This window comes from Gossypium arboreum, chromosome 6 (genome assembly GCF_025698485.1).
Source record: "Gossypium arboreum isolate Shixiya-1 chromosome 6, ASM2569848v2, whole genome shotgun sequence".
Taxonomy (NCBI): domain Eukaryota; kingdom Viridiplantae; phylum Streptophyta; class Magnoliopsida; order Malvales; family Malvaceae; genus Gossypium; species Gossypium arboreum.
The window spans coordinates 4,346,259-4,363,478 of record NC_069075.1 but is presented as its reverse complement, the minus strand read 5'-3'; the positions used below and the strand labels follow the sequence as shown (position 1 = coordinate 4,363,478).

General features: G+C 32.4%; 2 protein-coding genes across 3 annotated transcripts; both read right to left on the bottom strand.

Annotated features, from left to right (window-relative positions):
• Window positions 1-5,401: 5,401 nt before the first annotated feature.
• On the bottom strand, window positions 5,402-9,363 carry LOC108485956 (thioredoxin H-type-like). Of its 2 annotated transcripts, XM_053029749.1 has the most exons (6): window positions 9,211-9,363; window positions 8,871-8,929; window positions 8,729-8,789; window positions 7,821-7,967; window positions 7,175-7,297; window positions 5,402-5,830 (listed from the first exon to the last, which is right to left on the bottom strand). In XM_053029749.1, the coding sequence occupies exons 3-6, from the start codon at window positions 8,747-8,749 to the stop codon at window positions 5,687-5,689; spliced, it is 435 nt and encodes a 144-aa protein (XP_052885709.1). In that variant the 5' UTR covers window positions 8,750-8,789; window positions 8,871-8,929; window positions 9,211-9,363; the 3' UTR covers window positions 5,402-5,686. The 2 variants fall into 2 exon arrangements, with proteins under 2 accessions (XP_052885709.1, XP_017645282.1); XM_017789793.2 differs by lacking the exon at window positions 8,871-8,929.
• Window positions 9,364-10,538: 1,175 nt separating this feature from the next.
• On the bottom strand, window positions 10,539-13,394 carry LOC108486578 (probable inactive receptor kinase At5g58300). The gene is made up of 3 exons (XM_017790701.2): window positions 13,064-13,394; window positions 11,359-12,615; window positions 10,539-11,262 (listed from the first exon to the last, which is right to left on the bottom strand). Exons 2-3 carry the CDS (start codon window positions 12,569-12,571, stop codon window positions 10,646-10,648), a joined length of 1,830 nt encoding a protein of 609 aa, XP_017646190.1. The 5' UTR covers window positions 12,572-12,615; window positions 13,064-13,394; the 3' UTR covers window positions 10,539-10,645.
• Between the last annotated feature and the right edge of the window lie 3,826 nt (window positions 13,395-17,220).

Sequence of the window (17,220 nt, the reverse complement as noted above, 5' to 3'; positions counted from 1 at the left end):
ATAATCTTTAGCCTACTCTACTACTGCTTAGGGAGGTAAGGCTCACCATCTTCGATTTTCTCCACTACTGCTTAGGGAGATAAGATCTGTAATTTTCACCCTGTTCCCCTACTGCTTAGGGAGATAAGGCTCACCATCTTCGATCTACTCCACTACTGCTTAGGGAGATAAGATCTACAATCTTTAGCCTACTCTACTACTACTTAAGGAGATAAGGCTCATCTAAATTTATAACTTCAACCAATCTTGCTACATCGTCCTCTAGGGCACATACCTGTAGAATCAATTTCATGAGCCTATGCTTATGCCTAATGATTAGGATGCCATGATCAGAATGAGTCAAATGCTTCTATGAATGATATTTGTATGAATGTAGAATGTCATGAGAATACCTTTTTGAACGTTTGGGTTATCATTGCTCATTATTCCAAGGTTCTATCATTGATGTGTTATTTTGCCTTCTTTACTCAGCTTGGTATCTTTGATAGAAAATTCGAAGAAATAATCACCATTTGCTCAGCTGGTTTACTCTACTGCATCTTCAAGGAGATAAAATTTGTGGTTTCCTCTATCCATCCCACTGCAACTCAGGGGTATAGGATTTGTACCACCTTCACTCAATTGATCTGGGTAACATGACCAGATGTGTATGCAGGAATGTAGAATGTCATTTGTTCGAGAATGATCCCATTTTAATCATTCGTTGAGGTTGTATCACTGACGTAATATCTTGTCTCTTCGTTCAACTGATATCTTTGACAAAAAATCTGAATAGATAGTCACAATTTAGGCTCTTCTTTCTCAAACATTTCCAACCCTTAGGTTTGGTGAGTTCTAAACAACAATCCTGTTTTAGGTTCTTGTGCTATTTAGAAACTTTTTTAGAGTAATATGCATAACTTCTTTTGTGAAAGTATTATTAGTCCATTAATCATTATTTCAATGAAAAATGCTTGAAAAAAATTATCAAAATGGACAAGATGAAATTTTATTGAGAGCAAAGCTCGAAATGGAAAATTAATCAAGATAGCAAATTTTACTAAGGTACAAAATGAATAAGATGAAAACAGGTGCCCCAGATATCGCAGTATGAGCTTCTCTGCACAAAACTTCTCGAGGACCATTTGAATTCATTGTATGCTTAGAAGACCTAAAGTACTTTGTTGATGTCCCAAGATGTAGCATCCTTCCTTCTTGTCAATTCAATGAAGATAAGACTACCGCATGCCCCACCTTTGATCAAAATTTGAGCTGCCGTTTTTCGGGTTTTCAACTCAAAACCTCTTTGGTCTCTAGGCGCCCTTTGCAAGTTTTCACCTTGGCCTCTCCTTTTTTTTTTTTTTCAAAGCGCCTTTTGCGGGTTTTCACATTGACCTCTCCTCCCTTTTTTAGGTGAATTATTTCTTGACTGAATTTGAATTTACAGGATTAGACAAAAAATTTTAACATCCCTCTCGGTCAAAATCAGCGCTCCTCTGGAAAAGGCCTTCTTTACCACATAAGGTCCTTTCCAATTTGGCATCTATTTCCCTCTGAAATGCTTTTATATGGGGATGATATTTTTCAATACGAGGTCTCCTTCATGGAATTCTTTAGGGCAACCCTTCTTGTCATAAGCTCGTACCATGTATAACTTTTAAGTTGATCACATCGAGATTTGATCTATTTTGCTTCATCCATCTTTAGCTCAGCCGACACTCGGTGAGAAAAAATTTCGAATTTAATAGGCAAAACCACCCTATTCCATGAATCAATGAGAAAGGCGATACCCCGTGAGGGTCTTGACAGACATTTGATAAGCATTGACGGTAATTTCTCATACTAATCTTTATGAGTCTCGATTATTTTTCCCACAATCTTTTTTTAGTTGCTTTTAATGTACTATTCGTTTTAAGGTGATATGGCGTTGAATCTTCAACAGACTGCAGACTTTTGATATCGTGCTATTGTCCAAATTTAGTGCATCGTCAAATATGATTCTTTGTGGCATTCCATACTGACATATGATTTCATCTTTTCAAGAACTTGCTGATTGTCGACTTTGTGACATTAGCATATGAAGCAGCTACCACCCGCTTGGTGAAGTAATCGACGACCACAAAGATGAATCAATACATGTTAGAAACTTTTAGCGAAATCGGCCCAGTGGCATCCATGCCCCACATAGAGAAAAGCCACGAATTCCACCGATTCCCTGTAAGGTAAGATCTATTTCTCAACTTGTTCTACCATCCTTAATAAATCAGGAGATAAACTACAGTCTTGATCATCTTTAAAGTCCTAAGGTTCCTCTGGCCACATAACTTGCTCAAAAGGAGGTTCTGAGTTAATAACAGTGTCGTTCATAACATTGATATCTGGAGACCTGTTGCAGAGATGAAGGAAAGATCCAAAGAATAAAAGAATCTAAGAATAATTATTTGTATGGTATGATCACGAATGAAATGAAAGAGTAAAAGAACATTTGTTCAGAATGAGGTAAAAAAATGCACTTTATTTGAGATAAAGACGTTGGACATAAGTTTATTTCACAAAAGGCTTCTTATCGCTCCTAGGCTTAGAGCAATAAACGCGTTTTGAACATTACTCCGAATTAGCTCTAAAAATATAGGGATCTCTTCCACGGTCCCATTGTTCAAAACACTCTCAAGTATGCAAGGGTTTGGAAATTTTTATTCCCCGGTTCCCTCTTCGGATATGTCATTCAGATTCCTCGATATTCCTTCCAGGCTTTTGACTTGTTCGAGGCATCGCAACTCTTTTTCTCCCACTTTCAAATATCGCATTTACTGTATTGTCAAAGCTATTAGGTTATGAGGAATCGTCGAACTTCACAATTCTTATTTCAATGAACCTTTCAACCAACTTTTTAAATGTAGTGCAGTTTTCGATTGAGTGTCTCATTATTCTTGCATGGTACTCGCATTGAGCATTCGCATCATACCATTTCGGGAATGGAGGTTGCACGGGTTCTGAATAGAACGGGGATACCACATGTGCGTTAAACAGATTCTGATACAACTCTCTATATGTTATTGGGATGAGTGTGAACTGGAGCCTTTCTGTATTTGGCCTCGAGTTGGATTCTTGCCTTGAAAGGCCTTGATGGTTACAGCCCTCGGCTGGCCTACGTTTACCAATTTGGAGGGCATGCTCACAATGTTCACTTCATTTTCCTTATTTTCAAGGTTGACCTTTTAGCGCTTTCTCCTGCATCTATCTTCTCACTTCTTACCGCATTTTCAATTATCTCACCGGACATTACCATATCTGAAAAGCTCAGGGTTGTACTTCCCAACATATGGTTAATGAATGGGGCTTCCAGAGTATTGATGAAAAGCATCATGGTTTCCTTTTCCAGAAGAGGCCTTGATGGGTGTGATCGGCCTAACCAGAAGGCCCGCCCTAAATGTGAGAGGGTTTGGGCAAAAATATAGGCCCAAAAAATGGGCTTGGACAAAAAAAATGCCCGTTTAAAAAAAAGGGCTGGGCCTCGGGTAAGACATTTTTGGCCCGGCCCAAATTCATTAAATGACAAAAAAACTATTGTTTTAATATTATTTTCTTATTATTTTTTCCCTATTTTGCTACTATTTTACTATTATGTTGCTACTATTTTGTTGTTATTGTTTGGATATTGTATAAAACTTATTTTATTGTTAATTTTTTATTACTTTAAAGACATTTTCTAATTTTGTTATTATTTTAGAGGCATTTGCTTGTTAAGTTACATCTATTTTAGTGTTATTTAAGTGTACATTTTTTAAAATTTATTTTTAATTTGTTGAGAAATATATATTTTGATGTTTTTTAGTATTTTTGATGGTTTATACATATTTTAAAATAATATAAAAATTAATATGGACGGGTCGGGTTAGGCTCGGGTTTTAACATTTTTATTCGGGTCGGGCTTGGGCAAAATTTTAAGCCCATTTTTTAGGTCAGGCAGGGCCTGGGCCTAGCAAATAGGCCTAAATTTTTAGTTGGGCCCTGCCCGAACCCGACCCATGCACACCTCCAATGGTTAGTGGTTTTCAAAAATTCATGGAAGCATTTTCCTAAAAAGTAATAGACATGGTTTTTCTTTTTTCGTGTTTTTAAGAAAAGCTCGTGTTAGTATTTTAATCGCTGTTAATTATTTGAGTTAATTAATAATACAATAAAATTAAATTATGCTAAATTGAAATATTTGTTAACATCAAATTTCCGATTTAAATTTGGATAATCTCTTCCATTGATAAAAAAAATAAAGATCAAATTTCAATTTGAGCATAGAGGGACCAAAACCATAAATTTCCTATATATACATCGTTAAAATATGTCATAAATTCTTGTGTTCTTCATAAATTTGAGATTTAATCTTTATGCTTTTATTTTAGAAATTTAATCCTCTACTTTCAAATTTTAAAATTCAGTCCAAATATTAACAAGTTAAATTTATTTTGTTAAATAGGTTTAGTATTTTTTTGTAAATTACATGGCCACTAAATAAATATTTCTTTTATTTCAAAACATTACGCTAGCAAATTTAATAAAAGAATTTAACAGCGTTAACAATTGAATCTAAATTATAAAATCTAAAATGTTTTAATTAAATCCTTAAAACTAAAAATATGAAATTTAAATTCCAAATTTATATAATAATAAAAAATACATGGAGCTATGTCATGTTTTAACTATGCATACATATTTGCATGTGATTTATGTCCATGTTTTGAAGTTGAAATTGTAACAAAAAGACCCCACTTCAAAACATAAACATATATCCCTTTATTTAAAAAAGCTCAAAACAGTAAATATTATAGTAAAATTATCATAAAGGATTTTATATTAAGAGTTAGATTACATTTTATTTTTATTTAAAAATAGATAAATTAATTCTTGTACGTTAGATCAAAGAGTAAATTGGTTATTTGATTAAAAATTTCATACTACAAAAAAATGATCCCTATATGGCACTATGAGTTATACGTGGCATTTCACGTGTCATTGTTTACTTATTTTGTTAGCCTTACCAGTTTTTTAATAGTAGAAATGATGAAAATTTTAATAGAAAGAACCACTTTATTTTTTTATCTAAGTAAAGATTAAATTATTCGTTTGTTTAGTACAAGCAGGGAGCTGGCATAGGCCCTAGCCCCCCTAAAATGTAAAATTACATTTTAGGCCCTTAAATTTTTTAAAAAATTTAAATTAGTAAAGGTAAAATTTCACTTTGCCCCCTTAAAATTATAAAAATTCGATTTAATCCTTTACAAATTATAAAGATATAAACTATAAAAAAATTAAAATTTCATCCGGCCCCTCCTAAAAAATTTTCCTGACTTCACCCCCGAGTACAAGAAGTAAAATACAATCAGACAATTAATACAAAGACTTTCATGGTATTTATACCTAAGCATTATCTAAAAATTCAAACAAAATTTATAATATGAAAGTTCTTACTACTCTTGAACACACATATATAAAAGAACAAAGAAGTAATATAAATATTCAAGAGATATAGTTTCGTTTCATTTCCTTTTTCCTTTTTCCTTTTCTTTTCTACTAACAGAGCTATCCAAAGGGTTAAGAACTAGGGAAGAAAGGATTAGGCTGAGAGCTGGTCAAAAAATTAAAAAATAAAAAATAGAATAAAATAAAAAGAACTCCATGATTGTGGTTTACGGGAAAATGATGCCAACAGTCAAACCCTGGTGGCATTAACCACTGCTGCTATCTTCTTTGGGAGTTGTACCTTGTCAGCACCCACAAATTTGTCCACTTGCCTTCCCTCTTTTATGAAAAAGAATGTTGGTGTAGCACTTATCTCCCATGATGTACTGAACTCCTGCATTATGGCAACAAATAGCTAATCATAGTTATCAAGATTTGAGGAATAAAAATGGGGTTTCATCGTACAAAATTATGAAAGATTTTGAAAAGTTCTAATCATGTTTTAGCAGTGTTGAAATTTGAGATTTAATCTCATTATAAAATTTGGTGTAAATTGATAACACGGTTGATTGTTGTCATTAACATAATTTGGCATAATTCGATATGTTTACTTAATTATGTTATTAGTAGATCCAAGAAAGCTCTATGTCATTACTATCAGCAAGTCGTAGTTAACACCGTTAACAATTTGAATTTACTATATAAAAGCAGGGTCAATAAAAGCCAATAAAGTATATTATAGAGACCTTTATATTAAGAGTTGAATTATATTTTGCTTCCTCTACTCAAAAAATAAGTAAATTAGTCCTTATACGTTAGATTAAAAAGTAAATTAATTATTCTGTTAAAAAATTTATCCATTTCTACTCTTAAAAACTAATCTCTATATGTCAGCGTGAGGTACACATGACACATTAATGTCATTGTTTGGTTATTTTGTCAGCATACCAATTTTTAATAGTAAAAATGAATGAACTTTTTAACAAAAAAGATCATTTTGCTCTTTAATCTAATATACAAAATTAATTTACTCATTTTTTAAGAAGGAGGCAAAATGCAATTTGAGACTTATTGCAGGGACCTCCATGGTATTTTTTCCGAATAAAGCCTTAATTGTGCTAATAAGGTCGAAGTCTAAGGACATTGACTGTCTAAATTCAAGTTTCACCTTATAAAAAACAGTGTGTGAGTTTGTTATACTTAAACCTCATAGCCTATTTCACATGCCTATGACTCAAGATCTTGTGAGCCCAAACTATCGAGACCACACATTTGAAATGGATAGGACATTTGTCATTCACATTTATTCCCCAATCATGATAGGCCAAACATTAAGACCTACCTAAAACAATCTACGACGACAAAATATTAGTAGACCAATTAACTTACAAGGGGGTTTGGAATCAATACGTGAGCGACACATGGTACCTTGGGAACTATTAGAGAGAACCCAATAAAGGATTTCAAGCACCAAGAAAAGGGGTCAAGACTCCCTCTCACCTAACTAGACTCCAACTCTCTCCTTTCCTCTCGAATCTTCTCTTAACGTCCACATTCAGAGAATTAATCAATTTAATGCTTATAATGATTGATTCTAATTGTATAAATGTAGAGGATCAAATTATGTTAAATTAAAGTAAAATAATTATCTTATAAAATTAAACAGGATTAATAGTAGTGGGACTAAAACCATAATTAGACCTCTAAAGAAAGGGAAAAAAAAGTGATTTTCACTTACTGCAAGTGTATCGACATCCACAGTAAGGAACATGAGAGAAGGATATTTATCTGCAAGTTCACCGTAGGTTGGTGCTATCGATCTACAAGGACCTGACCATGGTGTACTGAAATTTGCAACTAGCTGTTGGAAAATTCAAGAGAAAAATTAGACCATGATAAAAGTGAGTAGAAATTCAAGTGGCTCTAAATGGTAAATCATTGCATTATCAATAGTACTTTCCAAGTTCACCATTAGCATGCACATATCAATGGATCCATCAATTCAAGTATGTATGCATTGCATAATTTTAGATATGGTGGATCAAATGACGTAAATGAAGGTAAAAGTATCATTGAGGCCCTTGTACTAAGAGATGGATTGCATTTTGCTTTCTCTACTCAAAAAATGGACAAATTAGATTCAAAGAGCAAGCTGATCATTCTGTTGAAAATTCCATCCATTTCTATTGTTAATAACGTATAAGGACCAATTTTTAACAGTAGAAATGAATGAAATTCTCAATAGAATGGTCAGTTTGCCCTTTGATCTAACGTACAGGGATTAAATTATCAATTTTTTTAGTAAAAGGGGCAAAATGTAATATGACTCTTAGTATAAAGGCCTCCATGATACTTTTGCTTGTAAATGGCATTATGGAACTTACTATCTTTCCATCTCTGGTTGCCTCTGTTAGTTTTTCCTCCCAGCTCTGTATGGTAGTTATAATGTGAACGTTTTTGCTGGTAAGCTCCGAATACAATTCCTCTTCGTCCTTCGAGTCTCCGTACAGACACTTGAAGATCCGCAAGAACTGCGTGCCACAATCAATTCAACAAGGATCATGGACCATATATATATATGCATATGTATGTATATACACACCATATTTACCATCAACAAGAACACCTAACAAATGAATAACATATAGGAGAAGAAACATATATAGGTTGGTACACTATTTGAAACAATGCCTATAAGAAATCAAAGGCATATGCTATCAACTGCAGGCCTATTTAGCCATGACTTTTCTTCTAACATATTTACCACCAGCATGTATATATATATATATATGTAGGTATGCATGTATGTATGTATACACACCATATTTTCCATCAGCAAGAACACCTAACAATGAGAGTACCGTATGGGAGAAGAAACATGTATAGGTTGGTACACTAATTAAAACAATGCCTCTAAGAAATCAAAGGCATTACTATGAACTGCAGGCCTATTTAGCAATGACTTTTGTCTTAACATCTTCATCGATATACCATTGCAGGGTGCACTCGATGGGATCGTTGCTGTTTCGGAACTCGGGATTGTTCAACTTACATGCACTTAATGAAGGTTTATCTTTGCTACATTATCCAGGTAAAAATTGATTGATTAAAATGAATGAAACAAATAAGAGGAGAGAAAAGCAACACTCTTTTTCAAAGGACATTTCATGTTTAGAAGCTTTTCAGAAGTGGCTGAAGCCTGTAAAAATGTGGGGAAAAAAAGGCACCAGAATTTTACACCAGAAGCATTCTCTATTTATTTGATTGTAGACTGTTTTTTTAAAGGACTCACCTTGCTCCAACAATGTCCCATTTGCCCAACTGAACCTTATTTATGAAGTTACAGCAGGCCCCTGCAAATACGATAAAGATTACTCGATTTTTCTTGAAATGTGATTATGGTAATGTAAAAATATATGAGTAAAAACTCATACAAAGGATGAGACGAGGCGGATGATGGATTTAGTAATATCCGTCCTGTTCCATCACCATCCTATGAACAAAAAAAAGGAACTCTGCTATGAACCCTGCAAATCTCTTGATATAGCCTATCATTTTTTTTTACTAGAGAACATTTGATTTAGAGTTCCCTCTCTTCATAGAAAATTGTCCAAAAAAACCCATTCTCATTCAATATGCCACCTAATGAAAATGGGAGCTGTTTTTTCCATTCTCCAATGGAGAATTTAAGGATGAAAAATCAACATGAACATGATTGAAATTGATTACATTTATGAATCAAAAAAAAAAAGAAAAAAGAAAGCGAGCATTTACCTTGGGATCCTTTCGGATTTGATGTTCTTTGTAATCAAAGCATTTTGAATAAAATCATGTGATTACAACCGGGAAAAGTGAGAAAAAAAGAAAAGAAAAAAAAGAAAGAAAATTGGAGCAAATAACGAGAAATAGAAATAAAAACAATGGATGTGAAGCGAGAATATAGGATTTTGAATTCATTTTAAGGAAATAACTAACACCTAAATTTAGCATTGTGTTAAATAATTATGTCTAATTTTCATCACTTAGTCCATTGAAATAAAATCTTTAGTTATATATAGATAGAGTTGCTATAGGCATTATTGCCAATGTAGAAAGACGCAAGTTCAGGTGCGTTGGAGTGCATTATCCTCTTATTTATAAGTTCAGGTGTGTTGGAGTGCATTATCCTCTTATTTATGGGTTAAGAAAGGACCATGGGTAGTTCTAAGTATTATGTAAAAAAATCCAGATGTAATCAAAATCTATAAGTAGATTGTTCAAAAAAAAATTGTAGCTATATATATAAATTATGAATATATTTTGAATTGGGTTAAATAGGCCATATATGCCAAAAAAATTTGTTAATTGTTTAATAAGTCGATTCTTTTGAAAATTTAGGAAAATAAATCATTTTTGGAGATAATGTGTGACAGCTCGTCAAGCTCGCTTAGTTGAAAGCATTTTCTGAAAATTCCAAAGAAAACGCATCCAACTGAACGCGCTTTCCCTGACATGTAAAAATAATCAAAAGACCAGAATATTCATATGTAGAAATAAAGAAATAAACTAAAAGGATGATTTTAACTTTATTCAAAATAATTTTAGCCATTCAATCAAAAAATATTTTTAAACCTTAGATTTTGTATTTTTTACCTTATTAAAATAAAACTAATAACACCCAATTATTTTCACTGTATAATTGAAGTCTTAGGGTGAAAATATTTTGGATAATCTTTACTTTCAATTTTTTTTTTGAGAAAAAAATTAAAATGAAAAGCAAGAGATTAAAGTTATTAAGATTAATCAATTTGGGAATCAGGTATTTGTTTGTCTTAAATCTGAAACCCTAATACTTTATTACACAGTGAAAGGAAAAAAATGTGCATTATTGGTTTTATTTTTATAAGGTAAGATGAATACAAAATCAAAGGCTTATAGCTACAATCATTTTAGTTGTCATGATTCTCATTTTAAAAGTTTTTACTATAGTTGCCGAGTGTATATTGTTATGTACTTAATTGCAATGAATATGAACTTTTTATACTTGATTGATAGCATTGATGAACAGCTTGTAAGTCAAAAGTTCATGAAATTTTCCCAGAAAATGAAGGGAAAAAAAAAACTTATTCTCCCAAAGATTTTTTTTTTCTTTTTAGACAAACAACATTAAAGACTAGAGAATTTGAACAATTTAATCCAAAAGAGAACATGTTTTTTGCTTTGTTGCAAATCATGGTGTTTGGATGTTTGATTCAGCCTCCGAGGACGTACGGTTTTTGGATTCGGATTGTCGAACGTCTTCTATCATTCTAATGGCTTCGTCCATCGTCGGACGCATGTCCGGTGTTTTCGCCACGCATGTTAGTGCAATCTGTAGCATTTGCACCATTTCCTCTTGGAAAGTTTGGAACCGTAACAACTCCACGTCGAATACTTCGGCGGTCCATTCTTCCCGCACGACGGAACGGACCCATCTCGGAAGATCAACCACGTCGTCTTGCCCCGAAGGTTGGAGGGGAGCTTTTGCAGTCAGCATTTCTAAAAGGAGGACACCGAAGCTGTACACGTCAGACTTTTGAGTTATTTTGCGTGTTTCAATCACCTCTGGAGCTCTGTATCCAACTATACGAGACGTGCTTAAAGGAGCATTCATTAGAGGGGTCAAGCCAACATCAGAAACACAAGCCTCGAGTTCATCGCTGAGGAGGACATTTGAGGACTTAATGTTACCATGGGTGAATTTACCGCCACCTTCCGTATGAATGTTCGCAATCCCTCTAGCAGTTCCGAGAGCAATCTTCATTCTCGTATCCCAATCCAATGGAGTTCTCTCCGAAGTCCTATTCCCTGCCATAGTTGGAAACACATAAATAAGCCTAAAAACATAAACAAATTCACAAACAACCAGTTTACTTGTACATAAAGGTAAATAAATTCACATACCATGCAAGAGTGCGAACAAGCTACCGGCCGGCATGTAATTGTAGACCAACAGCTTCTCGTCCTTTGAATAGTAATAAGCACGAAGCGGTACCACATTTGGGTGTCGACCGACCCTATTGACGACTTCCATTTGTTGTTCAAACTCCTTTTTACCGACAGCAACTTCCTTCAATCTTTTCACCACTACTTGTGTCCCTTCCTCTAAAGCAGCTTTATACGTTGTTCCATAACTTCCTTTACCGAGAACTTCGGCCGAAGCCTTCAACAAATCCTCGAGATCAAAGTTATACGAACACCCTTCGAAGAAGAACAGTTTATTCTTTTCGGCTTCTTGAACCCCACTTCCAAAATCATTTGGCTTGTCATTTTGAGAGATTTTACTCTTCAACATACCATTACTCCCACTATGTTTCCTCTTCAAACAACTTATAAAGATCACTGCTAACAATAAGAACACAAATGCTAACCCCCCTACTACAATAGCAATGATAGACCCAACACCTAGTTTGTTCTTTGATGTAGCATGTTGGTTTTGAGAACCCGTTTTCGGGCTCGGAAAATCAGTTAAAGGGGAAGGTGAAGGGGAGATCACGGACTCGGAACAAGGCTTTAAATGTTCCGAACCACATAACAACGGATTCCCAATGAATGAAGAAGGAAACCTTTTGAAAGAACTTGGAATAGAACCACTCAAGTTATTGAAACTAAAGTTCAAAACTTTAACACTAGGAAGATCAACATTTGGTATAGTACCAGATATGGAGTTGTAAGAAAAATCCACAATTCTCAACCTTGGAGAAAAAGTAACAGGGAACTTACTAGACAAGTTGTTATGTTGAAGGAACAAGCATTGTAAAGAAGGAATAGAAGGTATATCAGAAGGAAGACTACCGTTAATGTTATTAGACCTAAGGCTAAGTACCTTCAAAGCTTTAAGTTTACCAATGGTGTTGCTTGGAATTGTACCGTAAAGTCCGACACCGGGAAGCCGAACAGCGATCACATCGGTTCCATTAGTATTACAAGTTATCCCCACCCAAGATGTACAAACTGGTGTTGCTAAATTCCAATTCAGTTTCTTCACATGTGGGACTCCATTAGCAAACTCAAGTAAAGCTTGCTTATCAGAGTCCAAATCTGCCACAACTTGAACAAATTTTTGTTGAGGCAATAACACAAACACAAAGAAGGCAATGAAAGGATTGAACTTCATTGGAAGACTCGTCTAGTTTTTTTTTTTCTTCTTCAGCTTTTTTCCTGGTTTCAGAGAAAAAGATACAACATAATGTAGGCTAGCTCATAAACTACAACACATTAACATAAAAGATACAAAATTTAAAGCATTTTACAAGTTTTAAAAATAGGGTCTTTCATATTTTTAAAAAAAAAAGCAAAAAAAAAAAAGAATCCAATGGCCAAAAAAGAAAAAAAAAAGCATCATCATAAAGAAAAAGCAAAAGTTTTTCAAAGCATTATATTCTTTTGTTCACTAAAGAGAGAGGCTTTGTTACACTGTACTCAAAAAGTAAATCTCTTTAGCTCTTTGGCAATATAGGTGTCACCAACTTATGGTATACATATAATTAATTTCCTTGACTTTTGTATGTAAGCTGAGGGCTAGAACATTAAAGAGACAAACCATTGCTTTAGCTGTTAATACCCTTCTCTTGCAAAAGTAAATAGCTTGATCTGAATGTATATTTACCTGAGGAAATATAATGACCACCACTTGTGGAGGAGATCAGTTACCCCTAATAGTAATTTATATGTAAATATATGTGTATATATATTGTGAATGTATTTTTGGAGATGGATACTAATTTTGGTTCCAAAAAAAAGGTATTAATGGAAGAAAGATTAGGTGTTTAGCTAAGAGCTCAAGATCTAAGTTAGCTGTTGTGTCCATTACTAGCTTTTGAGATGATATCCAGGTTGGTACATGGAGTGGACTGCATAGCGAATTCATTAAAAAGAATTTTGAACAATAATAGGTTTTTGCCTTGAAAAATATGGTGGTCAAATATGAAATAACCTCTCTACATGCAATATATACATATATATATATATATCCCTTTCACTAAGCTAGTTTTGTTTTTTTTGTTGATACTGATAGGCAGAGTCCAAAGAAAAGGGATGGCAATGTTAACTCCAAAGTTGATTCATCCGAAATATTATATTAAAGGGATAATATGTATGGAGACACTTAAACTTGACAATTTGTACTTATTTGATAAGAATTTTTTTTTTTTTGGATGTAACCAATACTAAAACTTGGAAAGCAACTTATGTATCTTACTAACACTGATAAAAATGCTGATGTGGCACTAACAACTAATAGTATAGTGACATGTGGTAGTCTAATATTTTGACACAAAAATTTAAAAAAAAAATATTTTTAAAATTTTTTTTGTCACATATCAAAATATAAAGCTACCACATGTTATCATGCTATTGGTCGTCAATACAACACCAGTGTATTTTAACAGTGTTAGTTAGGTACCTAAAAAAGATACCAAGTTAACTTACCATTTTCAAGTTTAGACTTACGATTTTCAAGTTTAGGTACTAGTTAAGCCCAAAAAAAATATAAGTACTAAATAAGTACAAGTTGCCAAGTTCAAACACTTTTGTATATATTAAGCCAAAAATAATTTAATCAACTTTATAAATTTTTAATTTTTTAATTTATATAAATTTTAATAATTTATTTAATTAAAATAAAATAAAATTAAATTAAAATAATATTTTAATTGATTCAACTATCGATTCAATTTTAAAAATATTTTTCATACTCTAAGGAAAAGGGATGAAGAGTTTTAAGGGCATTACAAATGGACCACTATCCATAAAAATAAAAGTTATGCTTGCTTTCCTTATCACTACATCTTTTTTTTGCTTTTAAATGTATGAAAGCTAAAGTGATTTTCTTTTTCTTTTCTTTTCTTTTGATGGATTTAAAGTTAACCAATCATTCATGACATTTTGAATTATTATTATTAGGTACTATGACATTTGAATTTGAAATATAAATGTGTGGGGGGTATGCCCCATTTTCACTGTCTCTATGGGTAAACCATGTTTTCATTAATGTCCTTGAATTTAAATGTCATTTAAAAACATAATGATGGAATTAAAAATTTTACTATAATTAAAGCTTTAGACCTTGATTTAACTATATAACCGATCACAAATAGAATGAAATATTTATAATCTAAATTTGTTTGATTCAAACTTAAAATGATCCGAATTTGACTATCAAAACCTAGAATATCCCTATCCAAAAAAATATAAAATGATTCAAAAATTCCAAGACTTAAATTGAATTGGCTGAACCTGGAACAAACCCAACCTGCTAAATTTATTCAAACCGATATACCAAATTATCTTCTTCAATCTATTGATCTAATTCAGTTCAAAAAAACACTTGGCAAAGCTTAGGTAGGTTGCTTGGTTAAGGGGGCAGTTGGATGTGGTTAAGAGTCATTTTCCAATACAAATATATTTTGCGTGCATGATCCATTTGAGTGAGAGGCAGAGAGGGGGTAGTTAAGGGTTAACACCCAGTTTTTAATGTGCCATGTCCATCTTACTGTTAACATCAAATGTAAATTATTGGCATCCATAGCCATAGGCTGTGCTGGTTGTTCCTCACTTTATCTGCCTTAATTTATGGTTGATTGATTGCTTAGGTGTATGTGATACCAAAATATGGATTCCATATGTTTTTGTTGTTCATGGTTAGGTCAAATCACAACTCATTCAAATTTATTTATTTTTAGAGTAAATTATATTTAAAGTTATTAAATTATTAGTAAATTTATATTTAATTTTAAAAAAATTATAAAACAATCACTGAACTATTCAAAAGTATTTATTTAAATCACTGCATTGTTGAGTGTTTTTTTTAAATCTAACTAGCAAGTTTCAAGTGACAATTTGACAATTTGTACAGTGAATCAGTATCTATCGACGAGTAAAAAGACATATTTTAGATCCAAAGCGATTTGACAGTTAATGTCAAAGATCGAAGAAAAAATTATTTAAATTTTGGTTCGTAAATTCTAACATTCAAAACTTTTTCATTAAAAAAAACTGAACTATAAAAGAAAAAGGGGAGGAGAGATTTCAATACAACTAAGATTTTAAACAGTCCAGTGACTTAAATGAAAACTTAAATAATTCAGTGATTATTTTGTAACTTTTTAAAGTTGAATGATTAAAACATAAATTTCCTAATAATTTAATAACCTTAAATATAATTTATTTTTATTTTTATGTTAAAGCTCTAATTTTTCGAACATTAATCTTACTTAATTAGTCCCATAAACACCTCTAAACGAGATATTGAAAATGAATATAGAGTAGCATATGTTAAGTTATCCTTATGAACTAAGTAATGTATCTACTTGAGTTGACATTTGTTGAAACAAACTTATCCAATGACTGACTACGATAGCTCTATTTGATATTGTCGGTTAAATGTCTTTGCAAATGTTGTAATTGGCCAATCATGTAAAAGACTTGGCCCATGGACAATCGGCCCACGCTTCACAAATTAATTTTCTTGGCTATTATGTATCTATTCTAAAATTGTTCGTAAATTGTCAATTGAGTCTTAACTTGATTAGTATTAGTATTATTGTCAGTGCAAGAGGACGTGGATTTGAGTGCGCTGAAGCGCATTATTCTCCTATTTAAGAGTTGAGAAGTTGCTATGGGTAGTTCTAGGCATTTATCAAAAAGAACAGATATGATAATAACTTATAATATATGTTTCAATGAACATTCAATTCAATTTTTATAAAACCATAATCATTGTTTAATGTGCGTTTGAAATATATTTAAGATTAATAATAAAACATATACAATATATACAAAATTAAAATAAAATAATAGTTTAAATTATAAATAAAAAGAAATTTAAATAGGTAAATATATTATATTAAGATTATTAAATACATTCCAATTATTTCTAGCATTGTCAATAAAATTATGGCATACACACAATGTGGGTAAAAATAATTATATAATTAGGAATTGATATGAAAACCAAATGTTACTAAATAAAACGGTTAAGACAAAAATACCTTTAAATTAATATTTATTACTTTGTTAAAATAAGGGCTTTTTGGTAATTTAAAAATTGAGTTGGGACCCAGTTATGACCTAAAGGAAGAAAACAGTGGTTCTCTTTATTGTGGTGTGTTAAGAGACCCTTGACGTAGAGGTTGAATACAATGAATACATCAAGGGCAGAAGACAAGGAAAGGTTCTTCCGAGACAGATCCATTATTTTTTTCAGTTTAATTTATATGATTGAACCACCAAATCAATTGATCTTGGTTCAACCAATTGAATTGACTAGTTAGATCAGAGTTTTTACAACTATTATTTACAATTAGATTGAACAATAAACTAATTATACTGATATCTTACACTTAAACCCGAGTTTGAGTAACATAACTATATTAAATCTCTTCAACACTTAAACCCGAATTTGAGTAACATAACTGTATTAAATCTGTTCATGACTTTCTATAAACTTTGTCAAGATTTATACTTAATTTTGAAAGAATATATAATCTTTGAAGGAAATTAAACTAAGATGACATCATTTTTTTTTCTAAAACACCGAAATAGCTCAATTAACACAACAAAACACCCATATTCATGAATTAATCCAGCACTAAACATTTTAACTCATGCTATTATTGTTAAGTTGTGTTCCAACATCATGTTCATAATATGACAATATTATCCTACCAATAACTTAAGGCGACATTCGAAGCAATGAAAAGGGCAAGAAACCCATCAGAGAAGCCAAGAAAAGTGTTGGGAATGCCGAACATAAACCTCCACAGC